At 41.6% G+C, this 17,455-nt stretch overlaps 1 protein-coding gene across 1 annotated transcript in view; it reads left to right on the top strand.

The window, feature by feature from the left end:
- OGDHL (oxoglutarate dehydrogenase like) overlaps nucleotides 1-17,455 on the top strand; it is a 260,916-nt gene that overhangs the window by 46,595 nt on the left and 196,866 nt on the right. The window contains exons 3-4 of the mRNA XM_030203286.1: nucleotides 4,648-4,839; nucleotides 15,224-15,326. Of these exons, the coding sequence (XP_030059146.1) occupies nucleotides 4,648-4,839; nucleotides 15,224-15,326 (295 nt within the window). The remainder of the gene's footprint in view (nucleotides 1-4,647; nucleotides 4,840-15,223; nucleotides 15,327-17,455) is intronic.

The raw sequence follows: 17,455 nt of genomic DNA, 5'->3' as shown, positions 1-17,455 counted from the left end.
ATTATTTTTTCTGTACATTCTTCTCGTTTTGTAACATTTGGTCACCACTATTGTTCGAACTTCTTTATCTCTGAAACAATCAGTTAGGATTCTTGGTGTCATTTTGGATAATCCTCTTACTTTTATTATTTATTTATTAGGACTTATTTACCACCTTTTTGAAGGAATTGCAGTGTATAGCAAAAATAAGTCAAGCATAGACAATAGACTATTATAGCAGTAAAAATATTCAAATAATAGTACAAGGTATGGCGTATACTACATTACAGTGTCAACATAATATGCAATTTTAATCTATAGATATCAAATGTTACCAAGAAGTGTTTTTATGCCCTTAAACAGATCCATTCCATATGCTCCTTTCTGGATTTTCAGTCCTTTTGACGTTTGTTTTTTATGCTTGTAATTTCAAAACTGGATTATTGCAACTCTTATCAAGACATTATTAATTACCAACGAAGCAGGTTGCAACTTTTTCAGAGCGCATCTGTTAAACTGCTCCGTAATAAATGGAAATTTGATCATGTCATACTTCTCATTCAGGCTGAGCACTAGCTTCCAGTAGCTTTCTGTATCCCTTTCCACCATGATCACTACTCATCATGTTTTTTTACTTAAGCATTCCTTTATTCTTTCCGTACTGCCTAGATAGAACTTTACGTTCATCTCAACAACATTCACCCACTAATTCTGTAATCGTAACATCTACATGTAAGTGCCATTAGCATGCTAAAATTATAAAATACTAGCACTTACATGTGTGCCATATAAAATACTGTAAGTTACATGCTAAAGTGCAACATTTACACCTCTTTTACATGGTGTAAGTGATAGTGTCTTAATGTTGACTTACAAATGCCAATTTACAGTCTATTCTATAATGGAATCAGGGTGCACAGATACCACTATAGAATTTGTACTTAGTACCTTGCATTTTAGCATCAAAATTTGGGCACTAAAATGCAGGGTACTCCGATCCTGTTATAGAATAGAGTGTAAGTTGGCATTTGTGCATCAACATTAAGACACTATCACTTATGCCATGTAAAAGACAGGCATAAATGTTAGTGTAAATGTTGCACTTTAGCACTTAACTATAAGGTACACATGCTGTGCGTTTGTGTATGCTCCCATTGCGCACTGTACATATTGCATGCTAGTCTTGTAAAATACTGCTTAGTGCCCAACCAGCACTTATGCATGTGAATATTACATTCAAACATGTGTTAGTATTCTATAATTTTTGTGCGCAAATGATGCTTTTCCGAGGACAAGCAGGGTGACGTCCACGGCAGCCCCAGGTCCGTAAAATCTTCCTAGCAACAAAAGTTGCTAAAGCCTTCTTAGGAAATTATAACAAACCTATATAGAGAAACAGACTTGTGTTTTCTGATTAAAGTTGTTCTCTTGTTCATGCCTTGCTTCTGTGAAATGTTTCCTTCTGCTTTGTTATGAGAAATACTAACTGAAAAGAAAGCTACTATCCTATATGGTAGAGTTCAGTTCAGTGCTCTCTATCGCCACCTGCTGGTAGATGGTCATAACCCACAAGTCTCTGGATTCATCTGCTGTTACTAACGGAAAGAAAATTATCATTACCATCAAGTGCAGCACTTAATGTTTGGGCTGACTGTACTTTGGGTGAAACTAGCAATGAATGTATTCCTTTTTCTCCGAGGACAAGCAGGCCATTAATTCTCACAACTGGGTAAACACTGCGTTGCCCAGTATGGAACTTGATAACAAGCTTAACAGAGCTTTATGGAGAGCGAGACATGCTCCACTGCACATGTGTGGGTGCCTTCCTGCTTGCATGTATAAGCCAGCTTTGCTGTCTGTCATGACATTTTATAAGTACATAAGTACATAAGTAGTGCCATACTGGGAAAGACCAAAGGTCCATCTAGCCCAGCATCCTGTCACCGACAGTGGCCAATCCAGGTCAAGGGCACCTGGCACGCTCCCCAAACGTAAAAACATTCCAGACAAGTTGTACCTAAAAATGAGGAATTTTTCCAGTCCATTTAATAGCGGTCTATGGACTTGTCCTTTAGGAATCTATCTAACCCCTTTTTAAACTCCGTCAAGCTAACCGCCCGTACCACGTTCTCCGGCAATGAATTCCAGAGTCTAATTACACGTTGGGTGAAGAAAAATTTTCTCCGATTCGTTTTAAATTTACCACACTGTAGCTTCAACTCATGCCCTCTAGTCCTAGTATTTTTGGATAGCGTGAACAGTCGCTTCACATCCACCCGATCCATTCCACTCATTATTTTATACACTTCTATCATATCTCCCCTCAGCCGTCTCTTCTCCAAGCTGAAAAGCCCTAGCCTTCTCAGCCTCTCTTCATAGGAAAGTCGTCCCATCCCCACTATCATTTTCGTCGCCCTTCGCTGTACCTTTTCCAATTCTACTATATCTTTTTTGAGATACGGAGACCAGTACTGAACACAATACTCCAGGTGCGGTCGCACCATGGAGCGATACAACGGCATTATAACATCCGCACACCTGGACTCCATACCCTTCTTAATAACACCCAACATTCTATTCGCTTTCCTAGCCGCAGCAGCACACTGAGCAGAAGGTTTCAGCGTATCATCGACGACGACACCCAGATCCCTTTCTTGATCCGTAACTCCTAACGCGGAACCTTGCAAGACGTAGCTATAATTCGGGTTCCTCTTACCCACATGCATCACTTTGCACTTGTCAACATTGAACTTCATCTGCCACTTGCACGCCCATTCTCCCAGTCTCGCAAGGTCCTCCTGTAATCGTTCACATTCCTCCTGCGACTTGACGACCCTGAATAATTTTGTGTCATCGGCGAATTTAATTACCTCACTAGTTATTCCCATCTCTAGGTCATTTATAAATACATTAAAAAGCAACGGACCCAGCACAGACCCCTGCGGGACCCCACTAACTACCCTCCTCCACTGAGAATACTGGCCACGCAATCCTACTCTCTGCTTCCTATCTTTCAACCAGTTCTTAATCCATAATAATACCCTACCTCCGATTCCATGACTCTGCAATTTCTTCAGGAGTCTTTCGTGCGGCACTTTGTCAAACGCCTTCTGAAAATCCAGATATACAATATCAACCGGCTCACCATTGTCCACATGTTTGCTTACCCCCTCAAAAAAATGCATTAGATTGGTGAGGCAAGACTTCCCTTCACTAAATCCGTGCTGACTTTGTCTCATCAGTCCATGTTTTTGTATATGCTCTGCAATTTTATTCTTAATAATAGCCTCCACCATCTTGCCCGGCACCGACGTCAGACTCACCGGTCTATAATTTCCCGGATCTCCTCTGGAACCCTTCTTAAAAATCGGAGTAACATTGGCTACCCTCCAGTCTTCCGGTATTACACTCGATTTTAGGGACAGATTGCATATTTCTAACAGTAGCTCCGCAAGTTCATTTTTTAGTTCTATTAATACTCTGGGATGAATACCATCAGGTCCCGGTGATTTACTACTCTTCAGCTTGCTGAACTGACCCATTACATCCTCCAAGGTTACAGAGAATTTGTTTAGTTTCTCCGATTCCCCCGCTTCAAATATTCTTTCCGGCACCGGTGTCCCCCCCAAATCCTCCTCGGTGAAGACCGAAGCAAAGAATTCGTTTAATTTCTCCGCTACGGCTTTGTCCTCCTTATCATGGGGTAAGGGGAGGGATGGAAAGGGTAATAGCACGAAGAGTCATTAAAGTAAATATTGTGTAATTTATTTAATTTATTGTGGTTGTATGATCTCTGTTCATGTATACTGTATTGTAATCTAAAGTTCAACAATAAAAAAAAGTTACAAAAAATTGAATAGTAATCAAAATAGGTTAATCCAGGCAGAACTCTATTTGGTATGTACTCCCAGCTTAACACCAAAACAATAATAATTGTTCCCTGAGTTTGAATTTCTAACCAATTTTGTAATACCTAATGGCAGTGTGTTCCAAGGGTATGCATGAAAATATTTTCAGTTCACTTTTGGATCATTTTCATATAAAATTTGATTAACACAAAATAATTGTAATGTATGTAAATCAACTTTAATTTAGAGGTGTTATGCATGTTGAGTCAATTTAATGTACATTCTTTTTTTACATAAATGTTCTAAGCCAAAGCTATAAACCGAATACACATTTCTAGTGTCTTCTAAATAATATTTTCTTTGCTTGTTATTTGAGAAAGAATTGGTTGCCTCACTGAAATCAAGATATAGTGTACCAATTGCTTTCCTCTTTATCCACATGGTCTATTACTCTGTATTAAAAAATGTAGGGCCCTGTTTACTACAGCGCGTTAGCGTTTTTAATGCACCTACAATTAGCACACGCGCTAACTGTATAGGCGCCTCTAGGGATATTGTAGGCACATACACAGTTAACGCGCATACATGGTTAATGCATGTTAAAGACACTAGCGTGCCTATAATACGGCTTAGTAAACAGGGCCCTTAGGTTGGTTTGGTTTATCATTAATGGACAAATCTGATGTGTAGCAGAATTTAGGTACACTGTTTCATTTCAGATTCTATTGTAGTGTAAATTAAAGCCTTGATTATGACCTGTTTTGGATCATGTATTCATCTTCTATAAATAATAATTTCATTCCTTTTTCGTCTCTTTAAGTCTTGGGATGTATTTTTTCGTAATGCAAATGCGGGAGTTCCTCCTGGAGAAGCCTTTCACAGGCCTCCTTTGGTTAGCTTGGAAAGCAGATCATCACAATTTCAGAGCCAAGGGCTGGCAATGGCACCAGCTAAAGCAGAGAAACTGGTAGAGGATCACCTGGCTGTGCAGTTATTGATCAGGGCATATCAGGTGAGTGGACACGTGTTATCTCTTTAGTAGATAAACAAACTTTGTATCTTTTGTAAAAACAAAAATAAAAACCCAAAGATTTATTTTTAAGTAATTAAAGCATTCCTGGGTCATCATGGTATGAAAGCTAATTAATGATTTCAGCGGTAGTCTCCAAGAGATTTGGTAAAACCGGTGGACCTGGATTCACAATAAACTATTACAAGGTAATATCTCTAGACTTTTATATGTATTTTTAAAGTTTATTTAAATTATTTCCTTTTGCAGGGTTTTTAAAAAAATACATATTGTCACCTCCTGCTGGTCAGGTGTGGTAATGCGGATGAGGCCTGTCCACTGTGCTGGACTTTAGAGTACTCTTCTCCACTCTAGGCCTAGGGGAAACTCTTTCTGAACATTCCAGGGTTAGTAAGGAGAATACTCTTCTCCACTCTAGGCCTAGGGAAAACTCTCTCAGAACACTCCAGGGTTGGTAGGGAAATAAGTAAACTTATATTCACCAAGGGTTCTAGGGGTGATCAGGGAAATTATAGACTGGTAAGTCTGACGTCTGTGCTGGGCAAGATAGTGGAAACTATTATAAAGAATAAAATTATAGAACATATAGGAAACATGGTTTAATGGGACAGAGTCAGCATGGGTTCATCCGAGAGAAGTCTTCCCTCACCAATTTGCTTCATATCTTTGAAGGCGTGAATAAACATGTGGGTAAAGGTGAGCTGGTTGATGTAGTGTTATCTAGATTTTCAGAAAGCTTTTGATAAAGTTCCTGAGCCAAGGTTCTGGTGTGGATTAGGAATTGGTTATTGGACAGAAAACAGAGGGTAGGGTTCAATGGTCATTTCTCTCAATGGAGGAGACTGAACAGTGGAGTGCCACAGGGACTGATACTATTTAACATATTTATAAATGATATGGAAATTGGAACAGTGAGGTGATCAAATCTGCAGATGATACAAAACTATTCAAGGTTGTTAAAACATGTGTGGACTGTGAAATATTGTAGGAAGACCTTAGGAAATTGGAAGATTGGACGTCCAAATCGCAGATGAAATTTAATGTGGACAAATGCAAGGTGATGCACATTGGAAAGAATAATCCGAATCACAGTTTGATGCTAGGGTCCACCTTGGGGGTCAGTGCTCAAGAAAAAAGATCTGGGTGTCATTGTACATAATACGCTGAAATCTTCTGCTCAGTCTGTGGCAGCTAGGAATTATTAGGAAAGGGATGGTGAATAAGACCGAAAATACTGTAATGCCTTTGTATTGCTCCTTGGTGCGCCCACACCTTGAGTATTGCGTTCAGTTCTGGTCACCGTATCTCAAAAAAGTTATAGTGTTGACTTTTAAATGCTGGTCCTGCCCTGTCAAGAAAAAAATGGATCCCTAGCACATATGGTCTTTTTCTGTAAGAACGTTAGAGCGTACTGGCGACTCATTTGGGCTAAAATGTGTCTTATTTTTCATTTGCCTGCGTCTACAGTGCTCGCTTACGAAGTTGTGATTTTGCGAGCCTCTTCTCCTAACATCTCTATCCTAGAATCCGATAAGAAATTGTTCAATATATTGTTAGCTGTTGCTTTACACTTAATTGTTTCAAACTGGAAAAATAATGTGAATCTAAATTATAATGATTACGTGTGCGTGATTAGAAAATATGAAACAATTCTGGCCCATAAACACCGGAGAGTTAAGTCTGTCTTAAAGACTTGGGCTCATTTAGATTTATTTTGTCAAGATCCTAATAGCACTAACTGACCACTGTATAACTGCTGATTGTCTAAGGGTATTGTCATGGAATGCTGATAATGTTCTGTCTTTTCATTTATGCTTATTTTATTTGCCATGGATTGTTGTTATCGTTTGATTTTTCCTTTCTGTTTTATGTTTTGAAAGACCTTAATAAAAATATGAAACAAACAAAAAAAAAGATATAGTGGAATTAGAAAAGGTTCAAAGAAGAGCGACTAAAATGATAAAGGGGATGGAACACCTTTCCTATGAGGAAATGCTAAAGAGGTTAGGGTTCTTCAGCTTGGAAAAGAGAAGGATGAGGGGAGATATGATTGAGGTCTACAAAATCCTGAGTGGTGTAGAACGAGTAGAAGTAAATCGATTTTTTTACTTGTTCCAAAAGTTCAAAGACTAGGGGACACTCGAGGAAGTTACAAGGAAACACTTTTAAAACAAATAGGAGGAAATATTTTTTCACTCAATGAATAGTTATGCTATGGAACAGCGGTTAGCGTATCTGGGTTTAAAAAAGGATTTGAAATAAATTTCTGGAGGAAAAATCCATAGTCTGCTATTGAGGCAGACATGGGAAGCAACTGCTTGCCCTGGGATTTGTAGTATGGAGTCTTGCTACGATTGGGGTTTCTGCTAGGTACTTGTGACCTGGCTTGGCCACTGTTTGGAAAATAGGATACTGGGCCTGACCCAGTATGGCTACTCTTATGTTTTTAAGCAGAGACTGTAATCTTTTTAAAGTATGCAATACCACTTTATAATCAGTTCCTTTAAGGTTTGGAATTAACACCAAAATATGCTGGCTTCCGCTGGAGAGCAGTCTTGACTCACAAGACTTAGGACACAGCTTCCAAAAAAAAATCCGCAAACAAATCACACGGTCGCTTCCCCTGAGGGCTGTCCAGGACTCTTATGTTGAAATCACCAGTTCAGTCTCTGGGAGCTTAACTGTAGTGCATAGAAGTACATAAGTATTGCCATACTGGGACAGACCGAAGGTCCATCAAGCCCAGCATCCTGTTTCCAACAGTAACCAATTCAGGTCACAAGTACCTGACAATATCTCAGAACAGTACAATACATTTTATGCTGCTTATCCCAGAAATACAAAAAGAAAAATGAATGGCTATGCTCTGCCTTAAAGTAATTGTAGCATACACAAATTGAAAAAGGAGAGCTAATTGGCTCAACAGCAATATCTTGAAAAAAGGGCGTCTCATCCAGTCACAGCGACACTTGTATGTGTCTGGCTTTTAATGAGCCTGTGTGCTCGTGACGAAATGTAATCATCGACTGCCCCCAACCTCCAGTGGTGCACTAGAATTATTTGCTGTGAAGTTCCTTATATTAAATTCTAAATATATATGCTTTGATATCGCATTCTAATCATCACTCTTTTTTTATTGTGATTTTTTCACTAGTGCATTCACGGGGTTTAAAGTCTTTCCTTACAATATTAGTTATACTGTTGAAGTCAAAATAAAGCGGTATGAAAAAGGACAAGTATAAACTTATCTCAATTATCCTTGGAAGCTGTGGGTTCTTGTGTTACTTTCAATCCAACGATTGTTGTACCCCTCAGGCTTCACTTATAGAACTTAATCCGGTCTCCGAGATTAATGCCCACCCGACAGGAGCCTGTTTCGCTATTGTTTGCTTTGTCAAGGGCGATAGGCAAGGACGTCCAAATTTCAAGGGGGCATGTCGGAGGCGTAGCAAAGGTGGGACTTAAGCATGCCTAACACTTGGACATCTTTGACCCATAATCGAAAAAAGCAAGGACGTCCATGACGAACACTTGGACGTTTTCAACCGGACGTGTTTTTTTTATGAATAAGGCACAAAAAGGTGCCAGAAATGACCAGATGACAACCGGAGGGAATCGGGGATGACCTCCCGTTACTCCCCCAGTGGTCACTAACTCCCTCCCACCCTCAAAAAACATCTTTAAAAAATTATTTTGTTCCAGCATGCAGATCCCTGGAGCAGTTTTAGTGGGTACTACAGTAAACTTCAGACAGGTGGACCCAAGCCCATACCCCCCCTACCTGTTACATTTGTGAAGGAAACAGCGAGCTCTCCAAAACCCACCACAAACCCACTGTACCCACATATAGGTGCCCCCATTCACCCGTAGGGGCTATGGTAGTGGTGTACAATTTGGGTAGTGGGTTTTGGAGGGGTTTTGGGGGCTCAGCACACAAGGTAAGGGAGCTATGTTCCTGGGAGCATTTTATGAAGTCCACTGCAGTGTCCCCTAGGGTGCCCGGTTGGTTTCCTGGCATGTCAGGGGGACCAGTTCATTAGAAATGCTGGCTCTTCCCACGTCCAGATGGCTTGCATTTGGATGTTTTTGACATGGATGTCTTTGGTTTTGAAAATCACCGAAAGTCAAAGACGTCCATGTCTAGGGATGTCCAAATTTAAGGATGTCTTTGGATTTGGACGACTTTGATGGTATTTTCAAAACGAAAGATGGATGTCCATCTTTTTTTGAAAATATGGTTTTGCCCCCCGGATTTGGACGTGTCTCCTAGTCTTTGTACTTTTCGAACAAGTGAAAAAGCGATTTACTTCTACGTGTTCTACACCACTCAAAATTTTGTAGACCTCAGTCATATCTCCCCTTATCAGTCTCTTTTCCACGCTGAAGAGCCCTAACCTCTTCAGACTTTTCTCATATGAGAGGAATTCCATCCCCTTTATCATTTTAGTTGCTCTTCTTTGAACCTTTTCTAATTCCACTATATCTTTTTTGAGATACAACGACCAGAACTGAACGCAATACTCAAGGTTAGGTCGTACCAAGGAGTGATACAGAGGCATTATAGTATTTTTGGTCTTATTCACCATCACTTTCCTAATAATTCTTAGCATCCTGTTGCTTTTTTCGCCGCCGCCGCACACTGAGCAGAAGATTTCACCGTATTATGTACGACAACACCTAGATATTTTTCTTGAGTGTTGATTCCCCCCCACCCCCCCCCCCCAAGGTGCACCCTTGGATCAAGTAACTATGATTCGGGTTATTCTTTCCAATGTGCATCACCTTGCATGTGTCCACATTAAATGTCATCTTCCATTTGGATGCCCAGTCTTCCAATTTCATAAGGTCTTCCTGCAATATTTCACAGTCCTCATGTGTTTTCACAACCTTGAATAGTTTTGTGTCATGTGCAAATTTAATCACCTCACTCATTGTCCCAATTTCCATATCATTTATAAATATACTAGTAAAAAAGGCCCGTTTCTGACACAAATGAAACGGGCGCTAGCAAGGTTTTCCTCGGAGTGTGTATGTTTGGGAGAGTGTATGTGAGAGTGACTGTGAGAGTCAGAGTGAAAGTGTGAGTCCAATCCATGCTCCTCTGTCACCTGGCCCCTCCATTCATCCCTATCCAGCAATTCCCCTCTTCCTGAGTCCTGCCCTTCCAATCCATGCTCCTTTGTCACCTGCCCCCTCCATTCATCCCTATCCAGCAATTCCCATCTCTCCCTGAGGCCTGCCCTGCAATCCATATCCATCCATGCCCATCTGTCCCCCTCCATTCATCCCTATCCAGCAATTCCCCTCTCCCTGAGTCCTGCCCTTCCAATCCATGCCCATCCATGCTCCTTTGTCACCTGGCCCCTCCATTCATCCGTATCCAGCAATTTCCCTCTCTCCTTGAGGCCTGCCCTCCCAATCCATGGCCATCCATGTTTCTCTGTCACCTGCCCCCTCCATTCATCCCTATCCAGCATTTCCCCTCTCTGCCTGAGGCCTGCCCTGCAATCCATATCCATCCATGGCCATCTGTCCCCTGCCCCCTCCATTCATCGTTTTCCAGCAATTCCCCTCTCTCCCTGAGCCCTGCCCTCCCAATCCATGGCTATCCATGTTTGTCTGTCACCTGCCCCCTCCATTCATCCCTATCCAGCATTTCCCCTCTCTGCCTGAGGCCTGTCCTGCAATCCATATCCATCCATGCCGATTTGTCCCCTCCATTCATCCGTATCCAGCAATTCCCCTCTCCCTGAGTCCTGCCCTTCCAATCCATGCCCATCCATGCTCCTCTGTCACCTGGCCCCTCCATTTTTCCCTATCCAGCATTTCCCCTCTCTGCCTGAGGCCTGCCCTGCAATCCATATTCATCCATGCCCATCTGTCCCCTCCATTCATCCCTATCCAGCAATTCCCCTCTCCCTGAGTCCTGCCCTTCCAATCCATGCCCATCCATGCTCATTTGTCACCTGGCCCCTCCATTTTCCCTATCCAGCAATTGCCCTCTCTCCCTGAGGCCTGCCCTGCAATCCATATCCATCCATGCCCATCTGTCCCCTCTATTCATCCCTATCCAGCAATTTCCCTCTCTCCCTGAGTCCTGCCCTCCCAATCCATGCCCATCCATGCTCCTCTGTCCCCTGCCCCCTCCATTCATCCATTTCCAGTAATTCCCCTCTCTCCCTGAGCCCTGCCCTCCCAACCCATGCCCATCCATGCTCCTCTGTCCCCTGCCGCCTCCATTCATCCTTTTCCAGCAAGTCCCCTCTCTCCCTTCCATGACCCCCCCCTCGCATCCATGCTCCTCTCTCTCCCATGTGGCAGCCTGGGCCGGCCTCTTTCCCCCCCCCTTCGCATCCATGCTGTGGTTTCTCCCCTGCCCTCCCGCTCCCATTGTTGTAGTTTACTGGCCACCCTCTTCTCTCCCCCCAACATGCGTTTTTTTTGTTTTTTCTTGTTTTTAAATTTACCTTCGTGGCTGTTCCGGCAGCGAAGCGTCAGGTAAGGAGGCGGCGCTCTCGACGTCTAGCCTTCCCTTCGCTGTGTTCCGCCTTCTTTTGACGTCATCCTTGACGTCAGAAGAAGGCGGAACACAGCAAAGGGAAGGCTAGATGTCGAGAGCGCCGCCTCCTTCCCTGACGCTTCGCTGCCGAGCGATGCGATTGGTTGTGTCATAGCTCCGCCCTCGACGTCATCACGTTTGACGCGTGGGCGGGGCAGACACAATGCGATCTCACCCCCTTCACTTTGCTAAGAGAGGCTTCAATAGAACGTTGGAGGTGCGTTTTATATAGAGAGATTAAATAGCACCGGTCCCAGTACCGATCCCTGTGGCACTCCACCTTTCTCCATTCCAGTAGTAGAATTATACAGTGGGGGAAATAAGTATTTGATCCCTTGCTGATTTTGTAAGTTTGCCCACTGACAAAGACATGAGCAGCCCATAATTGAAGGGTAGGTTATTGGTAACAGTGAGAGATAGCACATCACAAATTAAATCCGGAAAATCACATTGTGGAAAGTATATGAATTTATTTGCATTCTGCAGAGGGAAATAAGTATTTAATCCCTCTGGCAAACAAGACCTAATACTTGGTGGCAAAACCCTTGTTGGCAAGCACAGCGGTCAGACATCTTCTGTAGTTGATGATGAGGTTTGCACACATGTCAGGAGGAATTTTGGTCCACTCCTCTTTGCAGATCATCTCTAAATCATTAAGAGTTCTGGGCTGTCGCTTGGCAACTCGCAGCTTCAGCTCCCTCCATAAGTTTTCAATGGGATTAAGGTCTGGTGACTGGCTAGGCCACTCCATGACCCTAATGTGCTTCTTCCTGAGCCACTCCTTTGTTGCCTTGGCTGTATGTTTTGGGTCATTGTCGTGCTGGAAGACCCAGCCACGACCCATTTTTAAGGCCCTGGCGGAGGGAAGGAGGTTGTCACTCAGAATTGTACGGTACATGGCCCCATCCATTCTCCCATTGATGCGGTGAAGTAGTCCTGTGCCCTTAGCAGAGAAACACCCCCAAAACATAACATTTCCACCTCCATGCTTGACAGTGGGGACGGTGTTCTTTGGGTCATAGGCAGCATTTCTCTTCCTCCAAACACGGCGAGTTGAGTTCATGCCAAAGAGCTCAATTTTTGTCTCATCTGACCACAGCACCTTCTCCCAATCACTCTCGGCATCATCCAGGTGTTCACTGGCAAACTTCAGACGGGCCGTCACATGTGCCTTCCGGAGCAGGGGGACCTTGCGGGCACTGCAGGATTGCAATCCGTTATGTCGTAATGTGTTACCAATGGTTTTCGTGGTGACAGTGGTCCCAGCTGCCTTGAGATCATTGACAAGTTTCCCCCTTGTAGTTGTAGGCTGATTTCTAACCTTCCTCATGATCAAGGATACCCCACGAGGTGAGATTTTGCGTGGAGCCCCAGATCTTTGTCGATTGACAGTCATTTTGTACTTCTTCCATTTTCTTACTATGGCACCAACAGTTGTCTCCTTCTCGCCCAGCGTCTTACTGATGGTTTTGTAGCCCATTCCAGCCTTGTGCAGGTGTATGATCTTGTCCCTGACATCCTTAGACAGCTCCTTGCTCTTGGCCATTTTGTAGAGGTTAGAGTCTGACTGATTCACTGAGTCTGTGGACAGGTGTCTTTCATACAGGTGACCATTGCCGACAGCTGTCTGTCATGCAGGTAACGAGTTGATTTGGAGCATCTACCTGGTCTGTAGGGGCCAGATCTCTTACTGGTTGGTGGGGGATCAAATACTTATTTCCCTCTGCAGAATGCAAATAAATTCATATACTTTCCACAATGTGATTTTCCGGATTTAATTTGTGATGTGCTATCTCTCACTGTTACCAATAACCTACCCTTCAATTATGGGCTGCTCATGTCTTTGTCAGTGGGCAAACTTACAAAATCAGCAAGGGATCAAATACTTATTTCCCCCACTGTATGTTATAATATCCTACTTTAGATACTTCAGTCAAGAACAGCAATGTTTTCACAAATGTGCATGTGTGTGCCATAACATTAAAAGGGTGATTTTTTTTTCAGTTCATTAATTTTTATTAAAGAGTTTCAACATCAAACATAGCAGTCATAAAAATGACAGCAGGGTGACAGCCCTGATATACAAGAGTGAACAACTCATACCAAGAGAACAGTATACAATAAAGTAGAAAATTAAAAGAAAAGTTATCAGAAATAACTTCTGCTATACATGCCAGTAACAATGGCACTTAAGCGCTAATCTGTAACATTATGCCTAACCTGCATAGTACCTAAATGCAATAGGGGCATATACATTGGCAGAGCATGGGTGGAGCTCCCACTTAATGTGTGTGACTTACAGAATACTGTAAGTTACATGTGTCCGTGCCGCATTTAGGTGCTCAAACCTGTACCTAGTCTATGGCTAGTGTAACTGTGAGGGTGTAAATGTTAGGTGTGGCAATATTGAGTTATGCTGGTATTCTGTAATTGAAACTGTGTGCCCAGGTTCTATTAAAGAATAAGTTTCTACCGTGCATTCTAGGGGTGTCTAAATAAAGTTGTAGAATTGCCCCCTAACCCCCTAATTCTATAACCTTAGCACCTAAATGTTAACATCATTTACATGCTAAGATTATAGAATTCATACATGTAAGTGCTGGGTGTGCACTCAGTGGTATTCTATAATATGAACATGCAAGTCACAAACTCCTAGATTCTATAAATGGTGTGCAAAATTGCATGCTATCGTGAGATGAAAGCACAACTAAATTGGCTAATCAGCCAATTATCAGCATTAATTGGCAACATTTTTGATTTACATGGGCATATTGTTAAGTGCTATTCTATAAAGATCCATGTGAAAATCTTATAGTGTGCAACTCAGAAGGAGGCATTGTCATGGGAAGGGCATGGGCAGGTCAGGGGCATTCACTAAGGAGGCTTGCAGTATTACTGAATACTGGGGATCTGCGCCTTATTTGTGCACCAGGATTTATACCAGGTTTTGGTTTGGGCCGGAAATCGGCTCTAAGCACTATTCTGTAAATGGCTTGCAACTTGGAGTTCCGTTTATAGAATAGAAATTTGCATGAATTTTATTTTGGTGCCGTATTTTTTCAGCGCCATTTACTGAACCTAGTCTATAGTGTAAAAATGCAATGATGCTTGAACAGGGGGAGGCACATGGGTAGGGTATGGGTGTGTCAGACATTTACAAACATAGAATACTTGCATCTGTACACTAATATGTTACATTTAAGTGCACATATTTATGCCTATTATTGACTTTGGTGTAAGTGGGCATGCCTAAATGTTAGCACGTAAATGGTGACTTACACTAGTATTCTAAAATGGAATCTGAGCGCCCAGATGCTCTTACAGAATTTATGCTCAGCATGCTGCATTTTGATGCCTAAATTTTGGCGTGCTTCATAGAATCGACCCAAAAATATAAGTCATGGGATAGGAAAAGAAACAGCAAGGATAAGTAAGCAGGAAAACATTTTAAACTGTCACTTAGAAAGCCCCTAAATTAGTTCAACAGTAATTATAATTTATCTAATTATATTATCAAGGTCATAGATTAATGGAGTAGTACCCATTAGTGTATGCAAGTTTTAGGGCTAGTCATTTAGGGCATTTCTCCTTGTTTTCCGATCTGAGGGCACTGCATGGCAAGTTTTGACCTTCAGCATTGATGTAGTCTTTTTTTTTTTTTTTTTTGATGATTCACTGAGGGAGCAAACTGTTTGGCACACAAATATTGGTGAGGTTTTCCTTTACTGTATTTAAACTTAGCAGCATAAATTTTCTCTTCTTTGCCTCCTCCTCCCTCCTCTTCCTTTTCATAACCTATACTTTCAGATTCGTGGACATCATGTGGCCCAGTTGGATCCCTTGGGAATTCTGGATGCTGACTTGGATTCATTTGTTCCATCAGATTTAATTACCACCATTGATAAGCTGGGTGAGAATGCCAATCTGCAGTACACTGTTTCATATTATATGGACATTACATATTATGGGAGGGTTTGAGAGAATGGAATGAAGACTTAGGGGAAGGGGTTACTTAACCAGTCCATCACAGATTTCTGAGTAGGATGTCTTATTAAGAGAGCAGAACTGAGATCACTTAAGCACAAAGGGTCATGATGGTTTTTCAGCCAGTGGAGTAGCTCTATATATGACCCTAATCACAGCAATGAAAAGACATGGAAGGGTGGTGGACTGTGATGCTCCATTGGCAATAAACTTGATATGAACTTTAACACAGCTACAGGGACAGAAGCAATCTGGGATAAAAGAAGAGCATTGAATATGACCAGGGTAGCCAAATTGAAGAATAGTCTCTCTCTGAGGCAGTAATAGGATTTAGCCTAAAAGTATAGGGAGGAAAAAAGGGCAGTTTCGTATGAAACAGACAGAGATTTACCAAGAACTGATTATGATAAAGAGTACTATCTGCATCTAACGATTTTATATATTAAGATGGGGGAAGAAAAATTTTAAAAAATGGAAAAAAAAGTGCTAAGAAAAACAGTTCAATAATGAGAGAACAAAGAATGCAAGAAAGGAAACAGTGCAAAATGAATCAGGAAAGAAAAGGAGATGAATACAACTAGACAGGAAAGACATACATCTCAGAACTCTGGGATCAAGAGAAAAGCAATGGTGAAATAAATGAGTCATAAAAGCAATAAAGGTAGGAAAATTTTATTTTCTCATTAAATGAGAATGCTGAACTACTAAGTTTATACAATTATTGTGCATAAATGTGAGGAGAAAAGCACTCCACTTAAATTTGTAAATTTGAAAAGATAGATTCCAGTGATATAAAAAAGTATAAAAGGATAGGTTATATTGTGGTTACAGTATACTTTATTAGTTCATGAGTACAGTCAACCCTCAATTTTAATGGACCCTGATTTAACATATTTGGTATGTAATGGACAAGTTGGAAGTTCATCAAGTTATATGAAGTTCAGTACTTCTCTGTTGTTTTAAGCATAAATTACCGGCAACAGTGTATTATAACAACAGGGCTGACATTTAATTTTTAGACGGTCATAGCTGAATTTGTGGTTTTTAATATGAAAACTGATTGTATTGCACTTCAAAATATAAACTTTAATATATAGCAGACTCTTGGTTTTGCATAAATTTAATTTTTAGGACATTTCGATTTAATGGACTGTTCAGTTTAACAGACACCTCCGACCTTCAGTTAGTCCATCAAGTCAAGGTTGACTGTAATGTTAAGGCTGTGCAGCAGGGATTTTTACCTAAATACAAACTGAAAAACTGAGAATGAAACTGTGCACTTCAGTCGTAAAATTGTAACTAATTTAATATAATAGTGCGTATAGTTGTTAAAATATAGACTACTCTTGGAGGAATTCAGTACACAATATTATAAAATTCTGCAATGGTTTATATAATGTATTTAATCCCCCCTCCACTGTCTTTGCATAGTAATTAATTTGAACTTTTTACTAAGCTGCAGTAAGCTTAAAAGGGCTTCTTTGTGGGATGCGCTGAAGCATCCTATGGTAATTTTGCATTCTATTACGTAGCTTCCCACTATTCCAGAACCTGTTGGATAGCTGTGTCCATCAACCAGGTGGAGATAGAGAACTGAAAACTGAGCTGAGGCATCTCACTTGACATCCAGTCCAGCTCCTTGGTATTTTCTATCTCCAGCAGGTGTTTGGATACACTTTTCAGCCTCTGGTTCCAAGTGATTTGCTCCTGCTGCACTTGGTCAACTGGTCCCCTGTTGAGCTTTGCAGGTGGTTTGAGTCTGCAGAGTCATATCTGGAGGTCTTCAGGTCCTTGTCTCTGGTGCTCTGTGAATTTACTTCTTCCCTCCCTTCACCTGTCGCTTATTTCCTGTGGAGCTCTCCTTTTCCAGCACAACTACCTTTTAAAACAAAAAACAAAAAGAGAAGGAAAGAGCTTTACTGGAGAACGTGGGACAGAGTATTAGTCCTGATCCTTTCTCATCTGGGGTAAGACTTGTGGAGACTGTGAGCTTGGGGGGGGGGGGGGCAGCTGGCAGTGGTAAGTCTGACTAAAGTTTGACTCAGAACTGCTTGG

This window comes from Microcaecilia unicolor, chromosome 5 (genome assembly GCF_901765095.1).
Source record: "Microcaecilia unicolor chromosome 5, aMicUni1.1, whole genome shotgun sequence".
NCBI lineage: Eukaryota > Metazoa > Chordata > Amphibia > Gymnophiona > Siphonopidae > Microcaecilia > Microcaecilia unicolor.
Note: the sequence above shows the minus strand (reverse complement) of the source record. Positions and strands in the feature narration are given on the sequence as shown.